The sequence below is a fragment of the Hibiscus syriacus genome, unplaced genomic scaffold (assembly GCF_006381635.1).
Source record: "Hibiscus syriacus cultivar Baekdansim isolate YM2019G1 unplaced genomic scaffold, ASM638163v2 tig00001674_pilon, whole genome shotgun sequence".
Lineage (NCBI taxonomy): Eukaryota > Viridiplantae > Streptophyta > Magnoliopsida > Malvales > Malvaceae > Hibiscus > Hibiscus syriacus.
Genome location: NW_024061880.1, coordinates 6,233 through 22,025, shown reverse-complemented (window position 1 = coordinate 22,025; position 15,793 = coordinate 6,233). Strand labels below are relative to the sequence as shown.

General features: G+C 33.8%; 1 protein-coding gene and 1 pseudogene across 2 annotated transcripts; one reads left to right on the top strand and one right to left on the bottom strand.

Annotated features, from left to right (window-relative positions):
- Positions 1-168: 168 nt before the first annotated feature.
- LOC120130749 (squamosa promoter-binding-like protein 6) lies at positions 169-2,669 on the bottom strand. 2 transcript variants are annotated; one of them, XM_039147911.1, is made up of 4 exons: positions 1,979-2,669; positions 1,697-1,833; positions 477-1,209; positions 169-407 (listed from the first exon to the last, which is right to left on the bottom strand). In XM_039147911.1, the coding sequence occupies exons 1-3, from the start codon at positions 2,620-2,622 to the stop codon at positions 497-499; spliced, it is 1,494 nt and encodes a 497-aa protein (XP_039003842.1). In that variant the 5' UTR covers positions 2,623-2,669; the 3' UTR covers positions 169-407; positions 477-496. The 2 variants fall into 2 exon arrangements, with proteins under 2 accessions (XP_039003842.1, XP_039003848.1); XM_039147917.1 differs by having other exon boundaries at positions 169-399.
- Positions 2,670-11,027: 8,358 nt separating this feature from the next.
- LOC120130774 lies at positions 11,028-14,409 on the top strand (annotated as a pseudogene).
- The last annotated feature ends 1,384 nt before the right edge of the window (positions 14,410-15,793 follow it).

The window sequence follows — 15,793 nt, the reverse complement described above, 5'->3', positions numbered from 1 at the left end:
AAGCATATCATCTTCCACTCAACGTCAACCACTTATATATATATATATATATATATTAGTGCAGAAATGATTCAAATTCTAAGCTTTTTTTGTGGGGGAATCTTTATTCCAACTTGACCCTTAGGTTGTCCCTTTGAACATTGTCACTTCAGTGCAACCAAAGTGATGGGATGATTAACAATGTCTCGAATAGTATCATATATGAACATTAACCCATCTTTAACTACATAGAATCTGCAGAGAAACTATAGGAAAGAACAAATACTACTGAACTTGCACCAATTTACAGTTACAACGTCCAGAATTTGCGTTGTTCTATACCGACTGGAAATGGGATGTGCTAAAATGGTTTTGGAGTGTCTAACAGCCTATAGTGAAATGTACCTTTTGCAACTCTTCCTGTAAACCAGAAAGAAGAATAGAGCATTGTTAGATTTGTGGAGAACATTTGAAAGCAGGGGTGTTTGCGCATATACCTTCCTCCCTCTCGTACTAATTATGTGGTGAGGAAATAAAACAGGTCCTCGTTTTCCTGCTTTATTTGCAAGGAGTTCCGTTGCTGCTCCACTCTTTGGAGATGTGTTGAAAGTTGAATCAAATCGACAGTGGTTTCGTTTTCAGGAGAAAGGCAATAGCTGGTGCTCAAAAGATTCGAGTTTTGAACTTGACGGTCGAAATTAGCGGTATGACCAGCATCAGAGACCGCAACGGAGCTTGAATGGCTTACTCCCATGGGGTTCATTCCACATGAATAAAAGGTATTCGCAGCAGATTTCTCGGAGCTCCGATGGGCATTGCTGGCTTGATCAATCAAGGGCCTTGTCATTTGAATCCCTGTCGCATGGCTTGACAAATCCTGGGATTGAGCTGACAGAAGAGAGAGAGCACAGTCTGAGCGTGAAACCCCAGAGAACTCTTCAACTGTTGATGCTACACTAGGAGCATCGAAATCTTCGGTTGCCAATGAAAATGTTCCAGGAACATGTTGTCTCCCACTGTCATGCACATGAAAGAAAGATGATGGTTGCAACTGCCCATTTGCAATCGGTATTGCCGACCGGGAATTAAACATTGGTTTCTCTTCAAATTTAACCTTCTCGCATTGATTAGTGTACGAGTGTCTTTCGGGATGAAGAAAGTCAACTTGAAATACGTTTGGGATAAAGAAAGTTGTTCCTTTCGATATAGACGTCCCCAAAAACTTGGCATCTGAGAGTCCACATAGGTTACCAATATGTTAAAATTTTGCAAAATTAAATTCTATAGCAATCTAATGAAGCAAACCAAGCTAGGACAATCCGGTTGCTATAACTCTGTATTTCTATTTTTAGCCTGCAAATCAAACTAAACCTGTACTGAAAAGCATATATGAACACGTTAGACTTTGGATAAGATAAAATGTTTCAGTTGTAGATTTCTCTTGTGGTTTTTCATATTCTGACATTCTCAAGATGAATCTTGTAAAGCCAATTTAGACCTAGCCACGTTAGCGCATACTAGTTTTCTAGGGCTTGCACAAAATGTTTCCATAGACCTAGCCTGGCAGAAAATAAGTTACTTATCTATTCCAATGAAATCAAGAGTGAAGGGCTTAAATTACATTGACTGGTTCTGCCTCGGAACAAGTTTGAGTTTATATCTTCAACTTCAAATGTATGAGCTTCAGGAGATGTAAAAGGTAAGAGATGGTTCATACCTTGATGCGAATGCATCAACTTATGTGATTTTCCAGAAAAGGTATTGAAATGAAGCTTCCTTCTCCGCTCATTATGCCCTGCTAGGCGTTTACGACAACTGCGCTTATCATCATCAAATTCAGCCAGTAAATGAAACCTGATGTAGCAACAACAATTAAACAATATGAAAAATCGTTAAACAATATGATCTTGAACTACAAACAGGCTAAGATAAACATTCAATTTCACAAAGAGACATATCAAAAATTGAAGGGCAAAAGATAGTAAAGAGAGCAAGCAACCTGCTACACTGCTGGCAAAACCTCTGTTCAATTCCATTAACAATAACTTCGGCTGTCTTGGAGTGAGCCTCACAAACTTTATGCCTCTTGTGGTAATCTTTTGAAGAGCTAAGATCCTTGTTGCAACCATGAACTTGACAATAAGGAGTATGGGAAATCGAGCTCGTCGACCGCGCTTTCTTCGGCACAAAAGCCGGAGAAACGACAGAGGTTTCCTTGGAGAATTTCCCAGCATGTTCATCATTGTAATCAGCCAATCTCCCTAGCTTCAAATCAATGAGTGAAGAGTCTTGACTGTTGGAGTCAATCAAAGAACTACAATGCTTGGAACCAGATTCCTCTTCACCAAAATATGAACTGGTGGAAACCATACAAGAAGGGGAAACTAGACTCTTAGCAGTGGAATCATTACCAAACTCAGCTCCAAAAATCCCCATACTGGTGTTACCATAAAAGGGCTTCTTGTTCATGTCGGCAATACCAAAATCCATGAAATCCATGCTCTCAACAACTTCAATATCAGAAGAAGAAGGCTTGAGGTCCCAACTCAGCATTGCTTTTCTGCTTCTGGCAAAAGCATCCAAATCTATTTCATCAGTAAAAAGAAGGCTTTTTCCTTCAGAACCATAGCTCCAAGACTCCATCAGTATGGACAATGGAAATGCCTATACATAATTTGTAAAAAGAAAAAGTTAAAAAGGGAATCATTAACACAATAACTGCTAATCAGATGCTAAGGAAAAACAAAAGAAAGTGATGAAGGCACACAGACCATTGATTTCAGTGGTGTGTTAGTTAAAATTTTAACATTATGTTACAAAAAAGGAAAGTTAGAGATATTCTCATGAGCATTTAATAAAAAAAAGTTACACTAAAGGAGGGTTCACAAAGAAGAGAAGGAATCAAAGATATGTTTGGTTGCAGAGAAAGTGAAGGAGAAATGTTTTAAAAAATGAAAGAAAACAAGCTGATGGTTTAATTTCCCCAGAAAAAAAAAAGACAGATTCTTTGATATCCAAATTCCGTAGGGACTGAAACTACTGAGAAAGCATAATAATTTTAGCTGAAGCAGAAGAGATTAAGATAACCCAAAGCTCCAAATTCTTTCACATTACAAATCCCAAGAAAACAGAGTTGCTAAAAAAGCTTAATCAACCAAAAATAAAGTATGAAAACAACCCATTAACAGAGATTAGCAGACAAAAGGAATTAACATGGGGTAACGTTAAGTCCCCGTTAAAGAAAACTGTAGTAGAACAATGAAGGATGTCGCAAGATTCCCAACTTTCTTTCCTTTTCCTACGGTTTTCTATGAAACCAAACAAAATAAAAACCCATCAAACAACAAAAAACCCCTCGAGAAAAACAAACAAAACCCAAAATTAAAGAAGGATCATCGAGATTTTCCTTTCTCTCCTTACCACCACGGGGAAAGCAAACGATAAAGCAGCAGCAGCAGAAGAAAGACAGTGAGAAAGTGAAGGTGTACAATTATTAGTAAAGTTTTGGTTTTTTTAAACGAAGAAGGTATATGGTGAGGTTGGTGAAGATACAGTGTGAGTCAACATGATTCCCTCTCCTACTGTTTGTAATATTCCGTCTCAAAAGCAATGCCCAGGTCTTTCACTCTTTTGTATGTTTTCCAGGGGATGTTCTTTCCATGTTTCGGAATTCCGTTCCTGACCCCTTCTGTTTTTTCTCCATTGAAAACAAACAAATCAAGCTTACAGAGAAAGAATAACAATCAGTGTTCTGTTGTTGTCAAGATTATCCTTTTATAATCATCTATGTATAATTTTCAATTGATTGATTTGAATCATATACTTGTTAAAAGATTAGAAAGCAAAGTTTTTGTCATTGCCCAACCTGATCTGTGTTAATATTAATATGTATGATACGTGTTTCTTTTCATTAAAATTTATATCATTTTTCTCATAAACATATCATTTCTTTTTTCATTTTTGATGGGAATTTTTTTTAATAATGTGAATAAAAAAATGCGACTTTTAAACTTAATAGGACTCCCCGAATTCATATAAAATTTTTGCCTATAAAAGATTGGGTCAATGCAGGGAGACGCAATCCAATATGACAATGTATGCTGATTTACAATAAGAGTTTTGCATTGATCCAAACTTGTCGAATAATTTGATAATTCAAACTTCATAATTTACAAATAATATGTACAACCCATTCATGATAATTCAATAATTTAAGTTCCAATTTGATAATTTGCAATGCGTCGGCGAAACTTCCATGAGTTGCAGGGAGTGCAACGCGACTTCCCTTAGTCGCACAGATAATAATATGGACAGAGGCTGAAATATTAAACATTTTAAGAAAATACAATGAGTTATTAAGTATTTAAACTTGTAACTCAAAAAATAATGTCTAATAATTAAATTTATAATGACTTAAATTGTTATTAGATTAAAAAATTGAGAACATTGAATTATCATGTTTTTTTGACAAAAAATCACCTTTAAAATAAAATATTACCGATCAATCATCGAGTCTGAAATTTTCCGATCTAACACCTGAGAGAAGGAGACGCGTTTGAGTGAACGTGCATTACTGGAGAAAATAGTAAGGCACGCCTAGTGAAACGCACCTTACCTGAGAGAAGGAGACGCGTTTGAGTGAATGTTTTAATTGCATGTAAAAAAATGAAAGGTGGATGTTGAACATATTTCGAGTCATTTTGTGGATACGGTAAGAATACATAACTACATTCTTTTTAAATTTACAAATATTATGGAATCAATTATATATGATTTAAATTGTTAGAATTTATTTAAATAACACATATATAAATTAAATTTTAATGATCATAATTTATTTGTTAGGAAAATAAACGTATTTTAGAAGTTTTTATTTGCAATCAGAAGATGACAACATCGAGGTGTAGCTGACCATATTTGTTTATGGTTGAATTCAGTTACTTAGCAAAAGTTAAAGGAAGTTGTAAACTTGAACCCGTCCTGATTTCTGCATTCATTGAGAGATGGAGACTAGAGACACACACGTTTCATCTACCATATGGAGAGTGCACGATTACACTGGAGGATGTCGCAATGCAACTCGGGCTACCTGTAGATAGAACTGCCATATGTTGTGTGGCAGATGATGATTAGGGGTCTATGCATGGAGTATCTTGGAAAAACGCCGCCCAGTTTCAACAGTGGTCGAATAAGATTACCGTGCCTGAAAAGTGAATTTAAAGAGTTGCCCAAAAATTATTCAGAGGATGACGCAAAAGCATTTTGTCGGGCATATATTCTACAACTCATTGGAGTGATATTGATGATTGAAAAATCTCGGAATCAGGTGTATCATATATGGTTGCGTCATTTGATTGATTTTGAAGAAGCCGACACATTAAGCTAGGGGTCTGCGGTGTTGGCATTTTATTTAGAGAAATGTGTCGGTCTACAAAATATAGTAAGACTGCTATGGTGGATGTCTCATGCTTCCAATCGTGGGCATGGTATCACATGCATTTTTTGTGTCCGATCGTAGATGACCCATGTGCCTAATAACAAACATGTAACTCAATTAAAATATTATTACAAAAAAAATCACTTTGTCATTAAATATTAGACAAAATGGGGATGTGACCTGGTATAATAATGGTTTTAGTCCTTAAAATTTATACATTTTATCATATTGGTCATAATTTTCATAATTTAAAACAAGTTACTATTATAAAATGATCATTAAACTTATCAAATTATTATAAAAGGATCATTAAACTTATCAGTATTTTATATCGTGTAATGACCATTCGAAACAATTCAAAATGTCTAATAATTATTTTTTAACATCAAAATTTTAATGACTGAAAAGGTTATTTTAATATTATCTATTGATTATTTGTATATTATATAGAACTATTTAATAACTTCTCGCTTTGACAATGATAAATGTATTTCTAGAACTAATAGTCTAGATAATCAATAAATCACGATTGACAATGAAAAAAAAATGATTGTTTAAGATTAAATCTGAAAGTTAATATTAATAATCAATGTTAAAGTACAATATGCTGTGTCATTAAATCACAAATTATATAATTATTTAATCCAATAGCGAGAAGTTTGAACAAAGAATCATGTATATAGTACAAATTTACTGATTTTTAACAAATATGATAAATTAAAGAAATAAATAACAATAATGCTCAGGGTCGGATAGGGCCCCGGGGTCTGAAGGTTACACCTCTCATTTTTCAAGGTTGCTTGAGGGATTGTGGGTGTTGATCTTGTTAACGTTGTTCATTGTCCCCCCCCCCCTCAAAGATACTTTCGGGCTTTAATGCGATGACTTTGGTGTTGGTTCTTAAGGTGGTCAATTCGATGCATATGAAGGATTTACGACCGATTTCTTGTTACTCTGTGGTTTACAGGTGTATCACTAGGATTATTGTTCGAAGGCTCAAGTCCTTGCTGCCGAGGACTATTTTTGCTACCAAGAGTGCGTTTGTTCCTGGGAAGTCCATTCTTGATAACACCATTATGGCTTAAGAGCTTGACAGCAGGGGTATGGTAGAGTCCCCCTTTCTCCCTAATTATCAATGTAGATCGATCTTCAGAAGGCTTTTGGCTCAGTTGATTAGGACTTTGTTCTTGCGGTCTTGACTGCTTTGGGGGTTCCTCCTTTGCTTATTGGCTTTATTCGGGAATGCTTGACCACCCCCGATATTCTATCTCTTTGAATGGTGGTTTGGTTGGTTTCTTTGAGGGAGCTAAGGGGGTGATGCAGAGGATCCCCAATCCCCCTATATCTTTGTTCTCTCCATGAATGTGTTGCCCAGGCTTTTAGATAGGGTTGCTGACTTTGGGATGTTTAGCTATTATCCTAAGTGTTGCAGAGTTCGCCTAACTAACTTATGCTTTGCGGATGATCTGTTTAACCTTTACTAAGGGTACCTATGAGGCTATTATTGGTGTGTAGAAGTTTATGAAGGTTTTTTATGGGTTTTTTTTTGCTTGCATATAAATCTAGCAAAGTCGGAGATTTTTTCGTTTGAGGTTGACAATTCCACGTTGCAGGCAGTGTTGGACTCGACGGGTATTGGGTTGGATGTTTCCCTGTTAGATACCTTGGGATTCCTTTTATTTCTAAGAGGTTGTCCGTCCGTGATTGTTCTCCTCTTCTTGAGAAGATTTCTGCTAAGCTTCAAAGCTGGAAATCAAGGAAGCTTTCTTATGCGAGGAGATTGCAGTTAATTCAAGCTATTCTATATAGTCTTCATAATTTCTGGAAGAGGCAGCTTTGTTTGTCGGGGGCTGTCATTAAGAGGACAAATTAAATGTGCACTTAGTTCTTTTGAAAAGGTGAGGACAAGCTTGCTAATGGTGCTCGGATTAGCTAATCTAACAATTGTCGCCTGAAGTTGGAGGAAGGGTCTTGGGCTCAAGGACCTTTTGTGTTGGAGCTAAGAAGCTTGTTTCTTCCTTTTGATTCGGAAGATCCTTCTGAAGGAGGGCTCAATTTGGATCGCGTTGATCCATTCTTATGTCCTTAACAGGGGCTTCTTTTAGCAGATTGAGGGTCCCCAAGGTTACAGTTGGATATGGCAGTGTTTGTTGCACCTTCGGAGTAAAGCAGCTGGCATCCATGGGTTCCTTGGGCCTTTGTTTTCATCGATCAGCTGTATTTAGGGTGAGACTCAGTCCAAGGGAGAGAAGGTCCGTTTGGAGTGTTTTGTGTGGCATTCTGCTCACAGCCCTAAGCATTCAACCATAGTTTGGATGGCGGTTCTGGATCGACAAGGATAGGCTTATTGCGTTTGGACTGCAGGTTGATGGTTTTTGTGTCCTTTGTATGTGTTCTTTGGAATCTCGTGATCACTTATTTTTTCAATGTGATTTCTCTAAGCAGGTCTGTGAGGAGGTTTTGCATTTGTGTTATTTGAATAGGAATTTTATAATTTTGGGGTCATGAGATCGAGTTTTATGGAAGATATTTCATAATTTGGAGGTTTCCTACGGAAGTTGTTCTCAACCTGACATTAGGAGCAGCCTATTATCGTATCTCCCTTTACCCATTACATATGAGAATAATGATTAGTTAATTTTTATTTAAATAGGAATGTTATGAGCTGGGATTGGGAGCTTGCATGGGCCTGCAGGTTGCGAGGTTTAATGTTATTCAAGTATATAATATTCATCGAAAAAAGAAAAAGGCTGTCATTGGCATATGAAGTATGAACACTAGTTTTTACTCTATGGTAAATTGGTAATTTAAAGTTCATAGGTTCATAGTTGTGCAGTCGACACGTGTATAATGTACCCACAAGAATCTAGTTTGCTCAGACAGAACTGTTTAGGACACAAACCAATGAGAGACCGGCACGCTTCCTAATCCCATGTCACTGTCTCTTTGACTGTGATTGAATTTGCAAGCGTTTTTTTTAGAGAAAGAAAAATAAAGGAAACTTTCTAAGTAATTTACCCTTTTAATATTTATTTTAGTCTCGAACTATATTAATTTTTTCATTTTGATACTTAAAATTTTTCGTCCCACTTTAATACTTAAAATATTTTATTTTTATCAAATTCATGTAATATTTTTATTTGTGAAATTAAAAAAACTCCAAATGCCCGATAATATATTTATATAGCATGATTCACATATTATGGAATCAATGGCTTTTTTATTATTATTTTTTTATGATGAGGATTTTTTTTTAAATACACTTTTTCCATCAATGCGGTATTGACTAAAGACATGAGACCAACATTATATTCTTTACACCCAAAAGAAAAGGTTAATGCCATGTCATGTCATGAATCTTTTATATATATATATATAATATAGGGGCGGAGCTCTCATAGTACCCAAAGGAGTCTCGACCCTGAAAATTTATTTTATATTTAATAAATTTTGATCTAATAATATTTTAGTTAATGTAAAATTAAATATTTAAATTAAGAAATATAAGAATTTATTAGACAATTAATCAAGTAGAAGACGAACTAAAGAATGATAATTCAATACCAACAATCGGTTGGTGTAGCAGGATGAGGCACTAGATTCCTGACGCAAGATTAGAAGTTCGAATATTGACAATTACGAATGGAGCAAATTGAGTTAGTAAGGTCGCCATCTCCTCTATAGTATCTGATCCGAATTAGTCGACTAATAGAATGGAAACCGGTGGTTATACAAAAAAAAGGAATGATAATTCAATGTTCTAAATTTTTTGATCTAATAACAATTTAGGTCATTATAAATTTAATTATTAGACAAATTAGACATTATTTTTTTAATAATAAGTTTAAATACTTAATAAATCATTGTATTTTTCTTTAAAAGTTTAATATTTCGACCCCTGTCTATATATATATATATATATATATATTCATGCTTCTATCCATAAATATGTATGCCATAACCATATACATAGATATGATCTACTTACATTGAATGATTAAGATTAAGATAATCACTGGGTAAACAATTAAGATTAAAATTTTTAAACATTTATATTATCTATTCTTTTTTATCATAAAATATCTTCTCATTTTCACATTTTTACTATCAACAATCTAATGATCATATATATATATATATGGGTTAAGATTTACTTATACCATGTAAAACTAATAAATTTTCTACCAATTTATAACCATTAGATTTAAATAAATGAATGACTAAGATTTAATTAAAATTTATAGCCCATAAATAAATATTTTTTAACTCACAATAAAATAATATTTTTTCTCTTTAAGGTTAGGGTTTAAGATGTAAGCTTTAGGGTTTAAGATTTTGAGATTTAGAGTTTATGATTTGAGATTGGGGGTAAAAAGAGATATTATTTTACCGGAGTTAAAAAATATTTATTTATGAGTTATAAATTTCAATTAAATCTAAGTCATTTATTTATTTAAATCTAATGACTATAAATTAGTGTAAAACTTATTGGTTTTACATAGTAAAAGCGGATTCTGCCCTTATTAGTGTAAAATTATTTTAGTTTTATACATTTTTAGGACCGTTAGATGAGAGAAAATAAAGGCTAAGATTAATAATAGAAAATAAAAAAATATTTATTATAAAAAATAAAAAATTAATCTCATCTTTTGAAAAAAAAAACAAAACGTAAATAAAAAGATAATCAAAGATATAATTACCTCTACACAACTTTGTTTATAGAGAAGTCTATCGTAATATTATTGGTATAAGTGACACAATATTATATGTATTTTCTCGTAAAATATTATCATAATTATTCTTGTCCTTTAAGTTTTTTTTTTTTGTCAATTACTCAACACTTTATGTAAATAAAATTAATTACAAAACCCAAAATTATTGGTAAAACGCTTTGTAGAACAAGATTCTTTAAAGGTAAAATCATTTTGGTCTTTTATTCCTCGGATACTATACAAAATATCTTATTTTTGACTGCAGGTTGGAATCTTTGAAGAAAATAAATTAAAAATATATATTTCAATTTTTATGGCAAACATGATATCGAAATTAAAATATGGATCAGATACTATAATACAAAGCATCCTTTGATTATCTTGCTTTTGTTTTTGTCATTTTGACATGGTCGGCTTATCCTCTCCTCATTTCCAACGCTCAATATTGAATATAAAATATTATTATACATATAATCATTTTATGAGAAAAAAACAAAAATTCAAACGAAATGGAGTTATAATTCTCCCATGTCTTTGTTTCGACACGTTGAGCAACACTTAAAAAGGTAATTTGGAATGTCTAAGGTTGATGTTTATGTCGTGTTGTCAACTCAAACTAAATTAACCAATGAAAAAAAAAAGATTAAAGAAGAAGATAAAAAAAAAAGCAAAGCTTGACCAACTAACAGTACAAGAGGCTGGATGCTTTATATTCGATTTTTGTGGATGAAAAAAAATATATAAAAAGAGATTTGATTTCAATTAGTAATTTAACTCGACTTTGTTCGACTCAATATAATTAAATTTTGTTAGTACTAGGTACAGATACGTAGCTGGCGATGGTAGGGATGGAGTTTGTATTATTTTAGCTGAGCACAAGCCAGCAAAAAGTTAAAGCCCCAGGACGAAGATAAATACATGGAAAGCGCTAGTGCCCCCACTTTGTTTTGTTTTCTTATCATTTTTTCCTTTGTTCTTCCGAGGTACGAAATAGTGAAAACCTAATGGCTATGGCGTCTTAGAGTTCCCTCGTATAATTACCGTATCATAAAGAACCAAACAGAGGGACAGCTCCTTTGCCCTAAAGAAGAAAGAGAGGGAATTGGGCTGTTTATTTAGTTGAATAGTAACATTATTATAGTACAATGGGAAGAGGGAAAGTGGTGTTGAAGAGGATCGAGAACAAGATAAACCGACAAGTGACGTTTGCAAAGAGGAGGAACGGGCTGCTGAAGAAGGCTTACGAGCTTTCGGTTCTCTGTGATGCTGAGGTTGCTCTCATCATCTTCTCTAGTCGTGGCAAGCTCTATGAGTTTTGCAGCACTTCTAGGTATACATACATACATACATACATATTACTCTTTATAGCTACTTTTCTTTGCTTTTTGTCTTCGTTTTCATTTACCTTTGATGATTTCAAGGGATGGGTTTGATTCAGTTTCATGTTCTTCTTCTTGGATATGTTGGGTTTCTAGCTGTTCTTGTCTGATAATCTGATGTTCCCGTAAACAAACACACATATAGGAAAAAGTTTTCCCTTATTCGAACACAGTTCAATGATGGTTTGGAAGGGGATAATTATGGGTCTTGGGAAATGAAAAACTTTGCTGCTGCTGCCATGTTTTGATCAGTTAACTAGTTCATCGCATGAGTTATCTTAAACTGTAAAGAGCCAGAAATCATGATTATACTGTTAAATTGATAAAATCAAAGGCATGGATTAGGTTAATTCCTCTTATTTGAAGTTGTTTTCAGATCCAATGGTTAATCCAATTATTCATCAACAAGGACTTTGATGCTTTGAGTTTGAATTTAGTAGAGGAAGTTCTTTACTTTTATTCCTTTCGAGAGGGAAATGAATATATATTTGGACTTGGAAGTCATAATATGACTTAAATATTTCATTAAAAATTTGTAATTAAAGTCAATTTTAGTTTTTTTATGCTCTCTCTCTCTTTGTCAATATCTTCCACTAATTTTATTTCAAAATTCCCAATTGTCCAACTCTTAGTTCAATATTTTTAAACCATTTGTAACGGGACTGATCGAAACAGACACCATCGTTCCTCCTAAAATTTTTAAAATTATCATATATTTTAAATATTTTTTATTAATTATTTATTTTTATCACCTCTAGAATTTTATAAGTTCACACTCTCCTAAAATTTTAAAAGTTCAACTCCCTAACATAAAATCAGGTGTCCGTCTCTTATTTGTAATATATATATTTTACTAATAATTTAATTATATGAGAAATTAAAACTCGTCTCTGTCATTCCCCTTAATTCATCCTTGATGACAAAGATTATATAAGATAACTGTTTTTCCCATGACATCCCTTATGTTTCATTAAAAAAATTGCTTTAACCATAATCCATGTCATTTTCTAGAAGAAACCAAGCTTGGTATTATGATAAGAACCTTGATGTCCCTCAACTAGGGTATTATGATAGAATAAACAATAGTAGAAGAGCTTTGTCCTCTATTTAAAGGTCCAATAGGGATGAATTGATGGGGTGTTGGAATAGTTGTACCTACTCAAAATTATAATTTCTCATATAATTTAATTTCTTTACTTTTTATTTTATATTAATAATATATTTTTCCTTCTTATGGAATTTTATAATCTCATATCTCTAAATCTTTAATATAAATTCTTAAAGATTCGTGTTTTTTAACATAAAATTTTGTCTTTGTCATCTGACTTGACAATAGATTTTTCTACGAAGACTAGAAGATACGGTGGTGTAGTTTTTCTACCCTTTTCTCATAAATTTTTGTTAGGTGAGTTTCATCACTCTTCACTATCAAACAAACCCTACCTTAAATTAAAAAAAAGAAAGAAAGGGTAAAAGAAGCATTTTATCAAGGATAAAGTAGCAAAAGATTGTCCCAATAAAAGGTATCATAAAAGTAAAAGATAACAGACACAAAACAAAAGGTAATTTCTCACATGACAAAAGAATATACCTATACTTTGTGCTCTTGTCCCAGTAATTAGTCAAGAATATACCTACACTATGCAGTCGAGGTTCTGAGAATGTCGAGCTCCCGGATGTTCATGTGTGTTCGATTCCGATTTATTCCAATTCGGCTCGATTTTCATATACTAACCTCCGTTATTGGGGCGTTTATGCAAGCAGCATATAAGATACTTGAGAAGTACAACAGTTGCACCTATGGAGCGTTGGAATCTGGTGAATCAGAAGTTGACACACAGGTACATCAATCTCTTAATCTCTTCCATTTCAGCCTCAGGTTCATGGGATTCATAGCTCATTTTATGTCAAGCAGAGCAAGTACCAGGAATATTTGAAGCTCAAAGCAAAGTTGAGGTCCTTCAGCATTCACAGAGGTAAAACGAGACTGTTTCTCTTAGTCATATCTCTTCATAAAATAAGAGCTGCTTGATTCATGTTAAATTTGCACTTGGGATTTTGTAGACATTTTCTTGGGGAAAATTTAGGTGACTTGGGCATCAAGGAACTGGAGCAGGTTGAGCTCCAGTTGGATTTCTCATTGAAGAAAATCAGATCCAGAAAGGTAATAAAAATTATACTTCTTCTCTTGTTTTTTGCCCATACTTTTGATGCTTCTTTGTTCTTTCAATTAGAAGTAGTATCTTATTTTGCTCTTTCATGGATGCAGATGCAGATGATGATCGACCAACTTTCTGAACTGCAAACTAAGGTATTAATATATTTCAATCAGTAACCACTAGTGTTAGATATCGTTTTACTTATGCTGTATTCTTTCTACAGGAAGAAGCCCTACTCGAAACCAATATAAACCTGAGAAAGAAGGTAAAAAATACATTCAAAAAAATTAATATTTTACCGTAATTTATCTTAATAGCATTCGTTACGTTTGCAATACTTTTCCAGTTGGAGGAAAATAGTTCGACAGTACAATCGTCATGGGAAACCGGGGAACCAAGCAATCCATACAACCATCCGCCGCCTCAGTCGGATGGATTTTTCGAGCCTTTACATTGCAGGTACAATCCCAGTAATATTACAGATGAGGATACTGCTACATGCTCTGCAGTTGCACCAGGTGGATTTATCCCTGGATGGATGCTTTGATTAATGTTTGAGCTTTAATTAAAAGAACTCCATATTTTCTCATATAAAGTGATTGGAAATTAAGAACAGACAATAATAATTAAGCAGATCCCAACTTTTATTTCGTTGTATCTCTTATTGAGGATGCCTGCATGCACAGTTTCAAGCGTGGGGCGAAGCTCCAATACTGTGAAAACATTGTAGGACAGTAACTAAGAATACCAAGTGTTTACTCCTATAATGGGTTGTTATATACATACATACATAGCTTTGAATTTGAACCCACGAGGGTGAGATTCTCTTGGTTTCGCTTTATATGTTATTATATTGCCACTAATATGAAATCTGCTCACAGCGAAAGAAAAATGCATGCCACCATGAACATCCTGATAAGATTTGACATCTTTATAGCTGGGCTGCCATATTTTCACTAGATTTATGTCTACATGGAGAATCTGTTTTCAAACAGTGTTTTTTGTTTTTGATTTTGTTTTTATTTCTTCAACGAGAAATGTCACTTTCCTTGTCGTCCATTTGGAACATGAATAAGTTCATATGGAGGAATTTCAAATAATTCTTAAATTATTTGTAAATGTTCGAACCGAATTAATAAATCAATAAAAGTACACCAACACATTATTTATAAAGAAAACATCTTGGATTTAAGAGATAAAAATCCCTGCCGTCAGTTGAGAAGTGTTTGACAAAAGGTATGAATCAATTTATCTAAGTGGTTAAATAAATCAATGTTTTTAGAAATCATATGTTCGAACACTAACGACTGCAGTAAAGTAATTGAACGTTGATTGTTAAATAATTAAAAATATTTAGAATACGTACTAATTTATAATTAACTTAATAGAAAAGTAGGTGAAAATAACGAGAGTCACCGTTTAGGGTTCTGACGATATTTATATCTATAAGAAGAAAACATGTAAACAAATAAACAAAATATTATGGTTCAAAAACAACTTAATAGGTGTATTCCAGCCAATGAGAAGTCGACAGGACATCCTTGAAAAACCACTTTGTTTTTTAACTCCAACTTCCCCTTAAACCACTTTTACTTTGGGTATTTTTCTTTCTCTTTTTATCTTCAGATTACAATTCTTTATATCTGTGCATGCTTTCTCAGATGCAAAGCTTCACGTTCAGCAAACAACAAGAAGAAGCAAGCTCATGGGGAGCGGTAGGGTTCAGTTGAAGAGGATCGAGATTAAAATCAACAGGCAAGTTACTTTCTCCAAGAGGAGAACTGGGTTGTCGAAGAAAGCTCACGAGATCTCCATTTTGTGCGATGCTGAGGTCGCTCTGATCGTCTTCTCCCAAAAAGGGAAGGTCTTTGAATACGCCGGTGATTCCAGGTGCTTTTTTTATGCAAAAATCTAACCTTTTTTCTTCTCTATAACCTGTTGAAAGATCCATGTTCCCGTTCAGGGTTTCCCAGTCATTTGAATGTATTGGTTTCAGCTGGATTTCATGCAGAAGTTTTAGCAGGTGAAATTAAGGGAATACTAATAGTTTCAGACTAAAAAGGAGACCTTGAACATCTGACAATAACCTTATAGTACTAGAATTTAGAAGTGTTTTCAAGGATGTTG